This window comes from Halichoeres trimaculatus, unplaced genomic scaffold (genome assembly GCF_033239565.1).
Source record: "Halichoeres trimaculatus isolate MK-OKI-2021-1 unplaced genomic scaffold, fHalTri1.1 fHalTri1_scaffold_14, whole genome shotgun sequence".
Classification (NCBI taxonomy): Eukaryota; Metazoa; Chordata; class Actinopteri; order Labriformes; family Labridae; genus Halichoeres; species Halichoeres trimaculatus.
Genome location: NW_027437192.1, coordinates 7,291,586 through 7,305,452, shown reverse-complemented (window position 1 = coordinate 7,305,452; position 13,867 = coordinate 7,291,586). Strand labels below are relative to the sequence as shown.

At 38.9% G+C, this 13,867-nt stretch overlaps 1 protein-coding gene across 1 annotated transcript; it reads right to left on the bottom strand.

Moving 5' to 3' along the window:
* Nucleotides 1–3,536: 3,536 nt before the first annotated feature.
* On the bottom strand, nucleotides 3,537–12,921 carry eif3eb (eukaryotic translation initiation factor 3, subunit E, b). The gene is made up of 13 exons (XM_074686698.1): nucleotides 12,786–12,921; nucleotides 12,227–12,344; nucleotides 11,281–11,398; nucleotides 11,113–11,155; nucleotides 10,358–10,462; nucleotides 10,132–10,257; nucleotides 9,662–9,786; nucleotides 9,346–9,472; nucleotides 9,161–9,262; nucleotides 6,092–6,201; nucleotides 5,738–5,840; nucleotides 4,250–4,384; nucleotides 3,537–3,900 (listed from the first exon to the last, which is right to left on the bottom strand). Exons 1-13 carry the CDS (start codon nucleotides 12,873–12,875, stop codon nucleotides 3,862–3,864), a joined length of 1,341 nt encoding a protein of 446 aa, XP_074542799.1. The 5' UTR covers nucleotides 12,876–12,921; the 3' UTR covers nucleotides 3,537–3,861.
* Nucleotides 12,922–13,867: the final 946 nt, after the last annotated feature.

Below are 13,867 nucleotides of genomic sequence, written 5' to 3'. Positions count from 1 at the left end.
TTGGAGGTCTGTTACTTTCTAGTTCTTGTAATTTTTAACTCTTCTTCAATTTTGAAGACTAAAAAACAGAATCAATAAATTGGCATGCTAAAGCTAACAAAATGGTTAACCATGCTAAGCATTTTACCCAAAAAACATCAGCTCATGCTAGCATTTAGCTAAGCGGGTGCCAGTAAGTACAGCTAAATAAAACTTGTTGGATTCATTTTCATTGTTTTGGATTATAAATGATACTCTTGTCAGTAATTGGTGAGTAGTTAACTATATTGAATTGCTTTGGCTGTCAATTGAAGCTGGGGTTGAGTTCAAGAGCACTGATAAAAGCAAATATAAAAAAGAGAAAATAAATACAATCTCAGAGGATTATGCTTTTTCAAAAAACAGCCAGTTTGTACGACCACCAAAACACACTGTGTATCAGTTAAAGGAGTCAATTTTTTAAATAAATGCAGTGAAAAAATGAAACTAACACATTGTGCATCTTATTTATCTCTGTTCTGTTTTATTGTTTTGTTATGATATGTCTTTAACCTGTTTGAATAAACAAACAAAACAAAACAAATATGATGCGCTCTTAATTTGTTTTGTGATGATTTTGTCCCCAATGGACAAAGAAGTTTCCTTTGTTTTTACATATGTAATTAATGGTTTTTTTTTTTTTCCATTCTCTGCTTAAAATTTTGGTCGTTTAACTTAATGCACATCTTGGTCTTGGAAAAAGTGCAAAGAGGCTGTTTGGGTGATGCGCAGCTCATTATTATGACCCCTTGCCGACAAGATCAGATGTTAAAAATAAGAGTTTGGGAATTATTAGTGTTTGTGTTTATGGTTTTAATTGCTGTCAATGACAGTTGATGACGCAGAGGCATCACTATCAATTTGACTCTGTTTCATAACCAGTTGAAAACTTCTCACAGGAGCTTTAAAGGCAGCTGAAAACTGAGGTGTATGCTTTTTCAAAAGACAGACCAACAGAAGACAGTTTCACGGTTGCTCCGTTGGTTAAAAATGAATCTTTCATAAAGCTGAGGGACCTTTAACCAGATGTTAACTTTAGCTCTTAAAGCTCCTGTGAGGAATTCTTGCTAGGTGTTGATTTTGGTGCCTTCTTTGTACAATACATGATGAAAACACTCAAAAGAACAAATAATCAATCATCTTGACCATTGGAAATTTAAAAAGGCTGTTTTAATGATAAACTGTCAGTTGAGATTTGACTGACACCTACCCCCCACCAACTGTTTTCAACATCATGTTTAAGTATATGGTAGCAGACAATCCCTAGTCTATTATTTTTTTTCTTGAAAATCAACACTTAAAGATCTATCAGCTTTCATTCTTGTCTGTTTTGTTTCCATCCAAAAACTTCTCATAGGAGCTTTAACTTCATCAGGGTGCATGAAAAAAACGAGAAAATCCTCTTATACACATTTATGTTTATGGTGAAGTTTGAAGATCTTCTGTCCCTCTTCTCTGAACACCAACTGAATCACACTGAACCAACTGCAGGTCAACGAGGACCTCTAAAGTCTGAAGTGGGTATTACAAGCTGACATGCTGACTGTGGAAAGCACTTAAAGGACGTCGTTAAGGTTGTGAAGGAATGTAGAGAATGACGTTTTTACGTGTGAATGAAGGTGGTGTCTTTTTTTAAACCCTACAAAGGACAGACGTTTTTCTCACCTGAGCCGGAGCTTTGGATTTGGAATGCTTCACCATCACTGCATGGAAAGAGAAAATAAAATCAGACGTTAGAGTGAAGAAAAACAGGAAGAAGTGGGTTAAATGTGATGGTTTCAAGGAGTGAATGTGATGTTGCTTTAAAGCAGACTCAGACTCTGAGTCACTGTTGTAAGCACGTGTGTTTTGCAGTGACAGTTACCATGACACTGCAGCCCATGCTGTCACCAGCTTGACTTTATATCATATCATTAGGCTCACTTCTTTGAGTGTGGTGTGACAATAAAGGGTAATTCCACTGTTTATTTAAAGGGAGAGCACATGTGTAGCTTACAGCAGCTTCTTAGGAATAAAACATTTATTGTACAAATGAGGATGAAAGGGCCACTGTGTCCTCTCACATGGCCAAAAAGCACATTTAAAGAATAATCAGAGCAACCCAGACCACAAACTGAGAGTATGAGCCAACACGAACTGGCAGTTTCAGGAAAATGTGGAAACTTCAGACTTGGACAGGAAACAACTTTCAATTACAGGACACAGAAAAAAACAGTGTTCCTCTGAGAAACTCAGCGCTAAATCTTAAAGAAGCATCAGTGTTTGTGAGCCTATCACAGGCCTCCAGACGGCCACACAGAGGGGGTGTGTGAGGGCCCACCTACCTTCCAGGTACCTCTCCAGGGAGGGCGATGAGCTCTGGTTCCAGCTGTAGCAACAGAAGAAGAAGAGCCAGACCAGGAGGGTGGCCAGGACCAGGAGGAGAACCCAGAGGAGCCGGGCCACAGCTGGGTTAGTGGCAGCCCAGACGGTCAGGATATCCATGCTGAAGGATCTGGTCTAGTCCTCTTCCCAGAGTGAGAGCAGTATGAATGGGCTGCAGCGGGCCGGTTCGAGTCCTCTCCACAGCAGCAGGAAGAACAGCAACCAGAGCAACGGCGACCACAGATGGATACCAGCTGTTCCAGAGGCAGCTCAGACCTCAGCCCACGTCAGCTCTCAGAGTGTGTAAAAGCATGTGTGTGTATGCCTTTGTGTGTATGTGTTGTGTTTTACTGGGGCCTGGAAAAGAAGTGAGTGCGTGTGTGAAGGGGAGAAGAGTTTTGGGGGCGTGGTTTGAGTATTCGACAGCCCCTCCTGGGCTGAACATCAGAAGAGAGGCTGGAGGAACAGAGACGCACCTGAGGCACTTTCCCCTCTTTACCTGAACACATGCCAGCACTTCTCTCTGTAATGACAGATGGGCGGTTTTCTCAGACACTAAGTCAAACAAGGCTGCTTTCTTTAGTCACAAGTCGCTGTGACAGATACTACTCAATGTCAATTAAGGTTGCAAAGCTGCACAACACTGTAACAAAGCTCTGCGGTTTGAGGGCACGTTTACACCGGACAAATATTTACAGAAGTTATGATGTCAAAGTCGTAAGCTTTGTGGTGCCATTCAATATTGAGAATGAAGGTGCGGCTTAAGATTTACTGCTCAGACGACCGCGGCAGGAAGAATTACAGCTGACAGAGGAAACTGGAAGAACTCCTCCTGTGTGTCACTAATCCATGATTAACGTCCTGTGACTTGTCCCAAAGTGTTTTCACAAGAAAATCCTTATTTGCCCTCTTTTCAAGGCTGGTTACAAAGTGTAACATTTGCCGCCTTAAAGTAAAAATGTTTATTTGTAAGTTTCCTTTATATTTTTGTGTACAAAAAACCACCAGCGTGTACTCTACTTACACAAATATTAGAAGACAGTGAAATACCCTGACTTTAAAACGGGAAATGATCAAACAGCTTGAAGCAAACAAAAATGAACCAACAGCACCATCTAGTGGTCAAATAAATAAAAAAGCCCCACAAATGTTGCATGTCTTTTTATTTACTTGCAAATTACATCAGTGCTCTCAAATTAACCCTTCAAAATAAAAGCACAATAAATAAAATTTCCAATCAGTACAGAGGAAGAGCATCGTGTTAACTTCATTAAAAATAAAACTGGAGTAAGAAGGAGGTGACTTGAAGGATCGCCCTCCTGTCAATGTTTTTTTTGTAAGTGGGAGTTAAATAACAGCAAAAGCTAGCAGCAGGTAGTGCAATAACAATAGTGGTTAGAGTGTTAAATAAATAAATACAAATACAATAAAAGGTCAAAATAAAAGAGTTTTAGCGTCTTCTTGTTGTTGTGTTGCATTTCAGTAGAAGCCGGAGTCTTGAGCAGCCCAGTTTGGCGTCTGTGGAAAGTAGAAAAACAAAACAAAGAAAAAAAAAAGTGTTTCACAAAATGAAAATGCTTAAACTTTGTTCCCAAATTCAAAACCCTCAAACAAAAAACCTGCCGCCTCCTCACTTCTTGTATGATGGACAGGACTTAAGAAAGGAGCATGTTTTGATCAACACTGACTGACTAGCTTCATATTCTTGGCATCGCAAGACACTCTTGTGAAAATAACATTTCAGATTTAGTTTGAATTAGTCCTCTGATAGCAGCTGCATCAACCAGAATAGCTTGAGTTATTTTCCCTCACTAAATTTTCCAACAACCTCCCCCGAAACAATAAAATACTGATAAGAGCTTTGTACCTCATTCCTGTTGCTGTGAGCCACTTTCTTCTCAATGTTCATCGCCAGCATCTGGCTACGGAAGGACAGACTCTTGGTCTTTTCGATCACCTGCTGGTACGGCGATACCGCGTTGTTTCCCATCACCACATGACCCTGGAACAAATTCAGAGTTATCAAACTACTCGGTTCCTCAGAGATGAGACAGATGTGGAAGGTGTGTCAGGTAAATCTTTGGACAGACTGTAGCGGCTGTTGCGTCACATCGGCTTAAACATGAAATACACAAATGATACAGTATCGATGCTCCGTACCTGGCAATCGATATCGGTACTCAATGGTACCAATTTTTGGTTCTTTTGGTACTGAGTGTTCATGTGGCAAAAAATATCAATCTGTTTAATAATAAAATGTATTTTTTTTTAATTCAACATATTTATTCTTCAATATATAACCTTGTAATCCTTTGTTCATGTCCAGCATGGAAAATCACCCGCTCTTCCACTCCCTCACTGTCACAAGGATGCATTTAGGTACCTAAACATGGTACCTTTTGATTTTACATATATCGGTACCCAGTACTTTTGGCAGAATTTGATTGGTACCTATAAAAGTACTTAATTTGGTACCCATCTTTAACACTGAGTCTGTCTTTCTCATTTTAAATTGATGCATATTAAAATGGCGATTCGATCCCATGTTATGCCAATCATGTTTGCACACTAACGCCAAAACTTTCGTCTGTTCTTTTTTTTTTTGTGAAAAGTTTTGATTTTTTGCATTTTTTTTTTGGCATCCGCCCAGCTCGTTTCCGGGGTAGTTTGACTGTTCAGAGACAACATGTGTTACTTGGAAAATTATATTTGCACATTTTCCAATACTTTTTCTTCAATTTCAGGCAAAGTTTGAGTAATGAATGTGTGTCCATGTGCGCCTGTGTATATCTGCATATGATGATTCTTCAATCAAAAGGGTTTTTTCTGTCCCCAAGGTAAATTTCCAAGAAAAAAATACAATGTTTTTTTTTCTTTTTACAAAAATAGATTGAAAAAGTTATGAAAAAATAACTGTAGCAATGATAATATTTTAATACTTTTTCTGTGCGTTGAAAAATCAAATGCGCAAGAATTTCATTGTTTTAGGCCTGTCCCCAATCCAGGTATTTTAGCATTTCCTCTATAATAAAGCAATAAAAGTGCTATATTTATTTAAATCTTTACTTTACATTTACTCATAACAACTTAAAAAGACATTTTTTAATTCATGTAGTTTATGTTAGGCCTGAGTGATTAAATAAATCTACTATCAGTGTTTTGGGTTTCTGGCCCTGATGGATTACACAAAACAGAAACAAGAACAAAAAGAAAATGACAGGAAATCGAACACACTCTCTGCTCAATTCTTATTTTTACCATTCATCTTGAGATCCTCTATCAGTGCATCTTAAAATGTCAGGACTGAGTTGGAGCTCAGAGATCTGAAAGTGGATCCCTGAAAGCAGAAACTCACCAGTTTGGAGTCGATCTTGGCATCCAGTCTGGCGTTACGGATGAGGTTGACGATCCACCTCTCCGCCTCCTCGGGCGTCATGTTGAGCTTGTCTGCCAGCATGCTGAGTGGAGAGAGTGGAGGAGGAGGAGGGGGTGTATCAGTGAAGTGAATATCCTTCAGGGGGATCAAAAAGCTTCAAAGTAACTAAACTGATGGATAATTTTAAAGACTGAGGGGATGTGAATAAGCAAATTTAAAATATGGGAGTGGAGCATCAATCCTCTGATGACAGGATCTTTTCATATGTTCTGTTTTTGTTTCATAACAGCACACGCTGTTCCCCACAGCCCAGCGCGTTTCAGAGACGTGTACCTGATACTGATACACTGATGAATCCGACAAAAGGTCTCAAAGATGAAGAGGCGGGCATTCTCGATGAAATCCTCGAGGCAAGCGACCAGGAAGAAGTCGTTGACAAGGACCTGAAGGAACAAAGAGCCTTGATCACTTTACAGAAATACTCACATATGGAACATGTAGAGGAGAAAACAGGACAAGGACAAAATGTTCTCCAGGAAGAGGCTCGAGTTTCTGTGTCAGAACATTTTCCATAATGTGTGGTGTCCTCAAAACATGAGCGAGCAAAGAAGAGTTTGTGGTTTTAATATAAAACATGTGATATAGCCCTGAAAGTGTACTCAGAGTGCACTACAGTTTATACAAGAATCATTTCCAGCACATTATTCATGGTCAGCGTGTGGTGCTGCGTAGCCCTGGAAACATTTTCACTCTCTGGTTTTTGCACCCATACATTAAAATGTTCCACTTAAGACTGAGCGACCTCACAATGATGTTTATTTTTGAGACACTTCTGTATTTGGAGCCTGGTTTTCCGAACTCCCAATCCACAAAAATTAAAGACGTGTTTGGATATGTGCAACAAACTCCTGTACTTTTCTGTCCCAGTGTGGTCCGGCAGACCTTCAAACAAACATCCATCAGAAGATGTGTTTGCTTTCATAAGCTCTGAAAATCTCCTCATCCAACATGGCTGAATCAGGAAGCAATCAACTGGCCCCGCACAGATTATAAAATGACGTTTCCATCTGTGGTTTTTAAGTGATCATCACAGAAGCATCGAATGGGATATTTGACCACTTTGAATCTCCTTAAGAGCTTAAATCTATGAATTTATGAATATATTAATGGCTGGGGTTTGGCGGAAGATGTGGCACTATTATTCAAGAAGTGGGTGTTATTATGTAAGAAGTATAATTATCCAGAACTTTGTGGAGCTGTAGAGATCCATACTCAATTATTTTACTACTACAATCAGAATTATTACAAAATTAAGGAAAAGAAGTGTTTGGTAGATGATTTCTTTGTTGTGACAAAGCTTCTTGGAAATAAATCTAATACCATCGGAAAGCCTGTTTCTCTCTCTTTAAATGGAGCCACATTTGTAAAGAGCATTCGTGGGATGAGCAGTAGAGCTGAGTATGTGGGCTGCATACATGAAAAAATTTGCCAAATCTCCTCTGCCAATGCCAAACAGCTGATTCTGCCGTTTGACTTTTGATGGTTGATTGGATGATAAAAGTCTGAAGAAACAAGACATGTTTGGGGCAGTGAAAACTAAGGGTCGGTAACAAAAATATACTTTAAACAGTGAAGTTTGAAATTCTGTTGGTGCAAGTAGGGGTGAGTATTGGCAAGACCCTCACGATACGATATGATAAGATACACACCACGATACTTGGGCCACAATAAAATCACAATATTGTGATAAACTGCGATATTCTACACAGTTAAGTATTTGATCGAAAACAACTTTTTGATTTTGTTGTGTTTGAAATAATGAAAGTCAGATGCAGTGTCTCATACAAACACTTAACTTAAAAACATAAAGTGCATCAAGTTTGTCACTTCAACTATTGTGACATAAACGATGACATAAACTAATGTTTGAAAAAAAAATCATTGGGTGAAAGACGTGGCCATTTAAATAAGAGTGGTCATGTCGTATTTCTTTCGGACTGAAGTCACTAGTGCTGTTTTGAAATTGTTCCTTTTAAATGTTGAGTAATTTATCGTTACTTTCTAATTGTATTTTAACTTTTAAACCTCTATTGTGCTGGGAAGTGATCGGTTGGAGCCACACAGCCTTTCCTATTTAAGATGGCTTCATTGGCTGGCACAAACATTTAACTGACAAAGGTCTTTGACCCAAATGTTGCATTATTAAAGTTATTTCTCTCTGGAAGTTGGCCAGTGTGCTGGGTTTTTTCGTTTTCATTTTTTCTTTTATCAGTTGGCTTAAAACCATTTTATGTTTCAGTTTTACAGTGTAGTAGACTGATAAAACCACATTCATGGTAACTTGTTGGCGCAATATCAGAATTTTTATGAGTAACATTTGCTACACCAATTGACATTTATCAGTTTTACCAACTGACCACCGGTTTGCAGTTAAACAATCTATTCAATCATCCAGTCCTTAGTCAGTGGCAGAATAAGCTGTGAGCACTGGCAGAGAAGACTTGGCAAATTTTTCACGCCTGCAACCCACAAACTCTGCTGCTCAACCTACAAATACACGTTTCATAGACATGTGACTTCATTAAAAAAGGAAATAAACAGGGTTTAATATTTACCCCCAAGAAGCATTATTCTAACAAAGAAATACTTACCTAACACTAGTTTTCTTACTTTGTGAGCAGACTGTATGTCTAAGAGAGAAAAGTCAAATCCACCACTGGCATGAATATTTTAAATCAGTCAAAAAGTTAACTTCTGACAGGAGACATACTTAACTATACCACAAAAAGCAGCAAAGAGCCAAACAAAATCATCCTGGGATGATGGCGATGCAGTAATTAAGATGCGATGATAATCTCGTGAGAACATAATGAACAAAAACATGTAATTTAAGATCCCTCTGATAATTAAAAGCAAACAGAAGAAAGACAACAGAGAGGCTTAATGAACCCTTTTGCTCTGCTGTCATTGTGCTCACACTCCGTGTCTGACAGCATAGTTCAGGCTTTTGCAATCACTGCATAATTTATATACAAGAGGGGAGAGAAGCCAATTGATGTGAGTGCTCAGAGAACGCGCAAAGTGGTCCCCAAACACAGCTACAAAAACCGCAGTCAAGGGTTTCTTAAGAGAAGGCGACCGAGCTCCAAATCTGACAGCTGTTCCGCTTTGAAAATCAAACTGAATAAAAGTAAGAGCCAGCAAATCAGGCCAGACAAGGATTTGCCGAGGCTGAATAGCTGCAAAGTTAAATGCGAAGGACTCAGGAGATCAGGCACCATAACTAAGGAAGGCTTCATATTAGCCCTCAGTCTCAGGAGACAGCTAACTTTTGAGCGCAGATCTGGGCTTGAGCACCATGACAAACACACGCTGTTGGAAACTTTAGGAAGCTTTCCATACCGACTCGCACTCCCTCAGCTTCTTCTGGGCGCTGTCAAAGTCGAAGTTCACGTAGAGACACTCCACAAACTCTGTAATCGGGTCTTTGTACGTGTACGACTCCTGCAGGAGAAAGAAAAACATCCTTCATGTGTCGCTGAGACAAATTAAATCAGAGTTATTCAGCCAGAGTTCTCTGACCTTACCTGTTGAATAACTTTCACTAAGTCCTTGAGCACTTGCCGGCGCTTACGTACGTCTTTGTTGGTGATGACTGCAGTGGTAAGGTATCTCAGGATGTGTGGGCACATTGTTTGGATTGCGTTCAGGTATCTGAAAACACAGGCAGCAGACACCATGGTAAAGAACATCATCAGCTCCGTTTACCACAGACGAAAACAAAAGGTGCTTTTCTGCAGGGATGGCCCTCGAACTAATGAGGCAACAACTCAGTGTTCTGTACGAGCTCTTAAAAGCAGCACCGGCAACCTCAATGTTCTGTGTTCAGGTGAAAAGACTCACTGAGGCTGATAGAGGAAGAGCTCGATGATGTTGTCTCTGCCTTTAGGGTGGTTAAAGAAGACAAAGAGGGACCAGTGGATGAGCCAGGTCCTCTGCTGGAGGGACTGGAGAGGAGAGCTCACAGACTGGAAGGACAAAAGTTACAAAATGTTGCGTTAGAGTGTTTTAAAAAAATTCTAGACTAAAAAATTAAAGACGGGGGGATCCAGAAGCAGATTGCACAGTAACAACTGAGGGAAATGACTAACCATAAAAAGGAATGGGTCGTTAATTGGGCCTTCTGTGTACACTTCACTCTCACAGTTTGGCTATTTCCTGCTAAAGAATTTATTACACCAGAAACTGAAAATGTCATTCTGTGCTGCCAAAGGCTGCCTAACCCGCCTCGTTTTATTTTTTTATGCTCCTAATCGAATCATCGGCAATAAAATAAAACGGAACATGAAACTCTCTGAGTCTTCTTCACTTACGTTGTTATCAATAGTCTCCCTCAGGCGAGTCAAGTCCTCCATGGCAGCTTCCCAGTTCTGCATGAGGATCTCAGAGGCCAGTTTACCCCACAGAGAGCTCAAAGCGTTCCTGTCAGTCGAGGGAACCTGAGCGCATGGCAACAGATTCAGTTTTTATATCAAAAACAGAAGCAAGAAGGAAATCATCTGTTTGTGTGTGAGGGTATCAGTCTAACATTACTCTTACCAGAACTCGAAAGAAGTAGAGGTACTCAGCTGCTCCAGAGTAGTTACCGCACTCGTACTGGAACTTGGCGTACCTGTAGAGAGTGTCCAGGTATTCTTGCCGAAACTATAAAAATTAAAGAAAGAAAAAAGGAAGAGCAATCAAAGATCAGCTGACAACTTAACAAGTCTACAGATGTTTTGTTTGACACTTCAACCTGAAATCAAGCTTATTTGAAAAGAAATGTTGTGGACTTCAATGAAAGAAATTGGCTGTGTATTATAGATGACAGGCAGTGGACATCTTTTTTCATCGTAGCTACTTTCTTTTTCTTTCCCCCACATCCAAAACTAATTGAGTCTGCGAGAGTGACAGAATGTGTCTTATTAGTGCATCTTACATCTTTCATCTTCTCCAGCAAAAGAAAAGCTCTGGTCTTTTTCCTCACTGACAACAAATCCTCCCCCTAAAACTGAGTGTGCAATTTTAACAAAGCTTTGATATGCAGATGAATCTGAAAGAAGACGTGTAAAATATCTGCACTTGAAGAACCAGAGAGAAATAAATCTAATATAACTGGGAGCAGCCGATCAGTGAGAGGTAGTGAGCGCTCTGGTGGGTGATGTTGGATGTTGGATGATTTGGATAACAGCCCTGGTGGCTAACAGTGGCAGCCAGTTGTTATGGAAACCAAACCCTCCTCTGAAGACTGGAGTGCAGTGCAATTTGAGAACAATGAGATGTTTTTTTCATGGATTACACTTTTCACAACTTACATTATGTTTCTCTGACAGGTAGTCGAAGAGCATCCTCCCATCTCTGGAAAATATAAATTAAAAAAGCACATCAATACACATCAGATGGGGCTGTATAGTCTTCTTTAACAGTTGTTTTAGTACCACCAGTATTGTGATAAAGAAATAATTGGCCGTAGCCGATCAGACCTCGTTGACTGCATCTGCCGAGTGGTCTCTGGGTCTTCAAACATCTTCACAATCGGCTCCGTCTCTGACTGGAGCTGCTTAAGTTGAGCCACCACAGTGCTCCTCTTCTCCCTTAGGGCTGAAGCAGGACAGATTCTCACATCAACACACTGTTGCAACTTCAGCAGGTCACATTGCTTGTTTTTCTCTACTTTAAATGCAGCTGTAGCAGAAATGATCGGCAAAACTATAACAGCTGTCGGCATAAAGATGTCATGACCTCCAAAACTTAGTTAACTATTTATAAGACAAGGAAATAAACACCTGAAGACAAAAAAAATAGAAACATGTCTGCCACAAGCTTTCTTCAGTGTGCAACACACATGAAAGTGTTCTTAAAAAAATTAACATCAAGTGATTTATCGATGCATAAAATGAATAAAAAAAAAAATGAATAAAAGCACAGCCAGCTCACATGTGACCTCTGAGAACACTGCAGTAAATAAAGAGGATGTGGATCATCCTCTTTTTAATAATCATGGACCTAATATATAAGTTGTGAGTTTTCCTTTGTCTCTTGAACTTTGTTCGTCACTCAGAGTTATTAGTTACTACTTTTAGATGAACAATGTTGTTTTTAATTTACCTTAGTTATATTTTGATGACTTGACGATACTTCCTTGCTACCTTTTTTTTTCCAGTTCTCATTATTTGACAACAGCTTGGACTGGAATATTTCTTCTTGCTTATCTGTTCTTACAAATAGCCTACTGGTCAAGTTTCTTAAACCTGCTTATTTCAAGGAAACAGTACCCCGACAAAATCAAATATGTTTCCCCAACACCACTGGGGGAAATGACCAAACCTTCCTATATGACTGAAATCTTGCACGATATGTCATTTCTGCTTATAGTGTAGGCATGACTGTACTTGAAATCAGAACAAACTGAAAGGGATGTTTTCTTACAGTGTGGAATTTCCTTGTCCGCGTACAGGTTTTTGTACACATCCATGGCGAAATCCACCATGTTTGTGTCGCTGAGGAGATCCAGCTTCCCCTGGAGGAGTTCCTTCTCATTGTAGATCTGTCAAAATTGGAATAAATGCAATTTATTTTACCGTTAAGAACGTTGAATCTTGATTGTTTACAACTACACTGAAAAGGTAAATGACACCAGGCCTGGTTTGACTAGGCAGTTCTTACCATTCTGGCAGCAGTATTCCTATATGCTCAATATAATAAAACAACAACACCAAGCTTTTTCCACTAATGAAAAATTTATAATCCAAATACAAAATCATTAATGAAAACTACGGCTAACTTGAAACCATTCTGAGATATTATTGGCGAATTCAATCCAACATTTAGCTCGCGTCTGAAGCCAACTGACGAGCATAGTAACCGTTAGCCAGCTAGCCGTCAGGGAGGCGTTAGTGCTGTCAGCAGCCGGATTCTGGGGTAAAAATGAACCTAATCAAACATTTACAATGCTATTTATCGATATCTAATGTATATGAAGGCTTACCTCTTTAACTGACAAGAACTCCAGCAAAGGAAAAACCAAATGCCGGTCCAGAAAATGTGCTATCTTGGTTGTCAAATCGTACTCCGCCATCTTGGCCGGCTTGGAAGTGAAGCTTTATTGACAAACAGAGCGTTGACGGAACTTGGCGCGCGTACGTCACAATATTTTCCCGGTACGACATAAAATACTAGAAAAGAAAAAGAATACTTAACACGTTTAGAAATATTCAGTTTCGTTCAATTATTAATTTTTTTTATTTGTTTATTTTATTCATTTATTAATTTACTTTTTACTTATTTTTGTTCCGTTACAGTTATTTCATTCTACTGCTGCACACTCCATTCCAGTAAGTAGTAAAATCAGTCATAGGCTGTTTTCAGCAGAATACAATCATTGACTGTAACTCATTTCTAAGGGAGTTTTGGATTCTATAGAATACAGTTGTTGTATCCATAAGAAAGTTTTGGCCACTAAAATAATGTGATCTATTTAAGTGTAAAACAAAGGTAGTAGTGTCAAGATCGTTGGTCAGTGTCTTTACCTCTTATCTATATGTCCTTTCTGACATTAAAAAAAAAAAAAAAAAAAAAAAAAAAAAAAATCATATAATGAAAATTTACCCAAAATATGATCAATAAAAGTAGAAAGGCTAGTACAGGTTCTTGGCTCTGAATGCTACTTGTAAAACACTATAAATGTTGCATCTACAGCAAATTACCACACATTTATATTACATATGAATTACTGTATTTCTACAGCAGTACATACTTTTTTTGTACAGTAGACTATGGTGAAATTGCTGCCAGTAACATTCTGTATTTTGACATGTAAACCACAATATATATAATAAATACAAAAATTACTTACCGTATTTAGTTTTTGAAGTAAAGGTAGAGTAAAATTACAAAAAACAAAAAAAACATAAGAATGTACTTATTGACCCTGTTTCATCAGGGTTTAGTCTTGATTGTCCAGCATTTCTGGAAACGAGTAGCCTAACATGAATAAAAATGAATCCAAGCTGCTCTGAAAATGACTTTTTCTTTTAGGCGATCACTCTGAGTTGGTTTGACAGCTCAAAA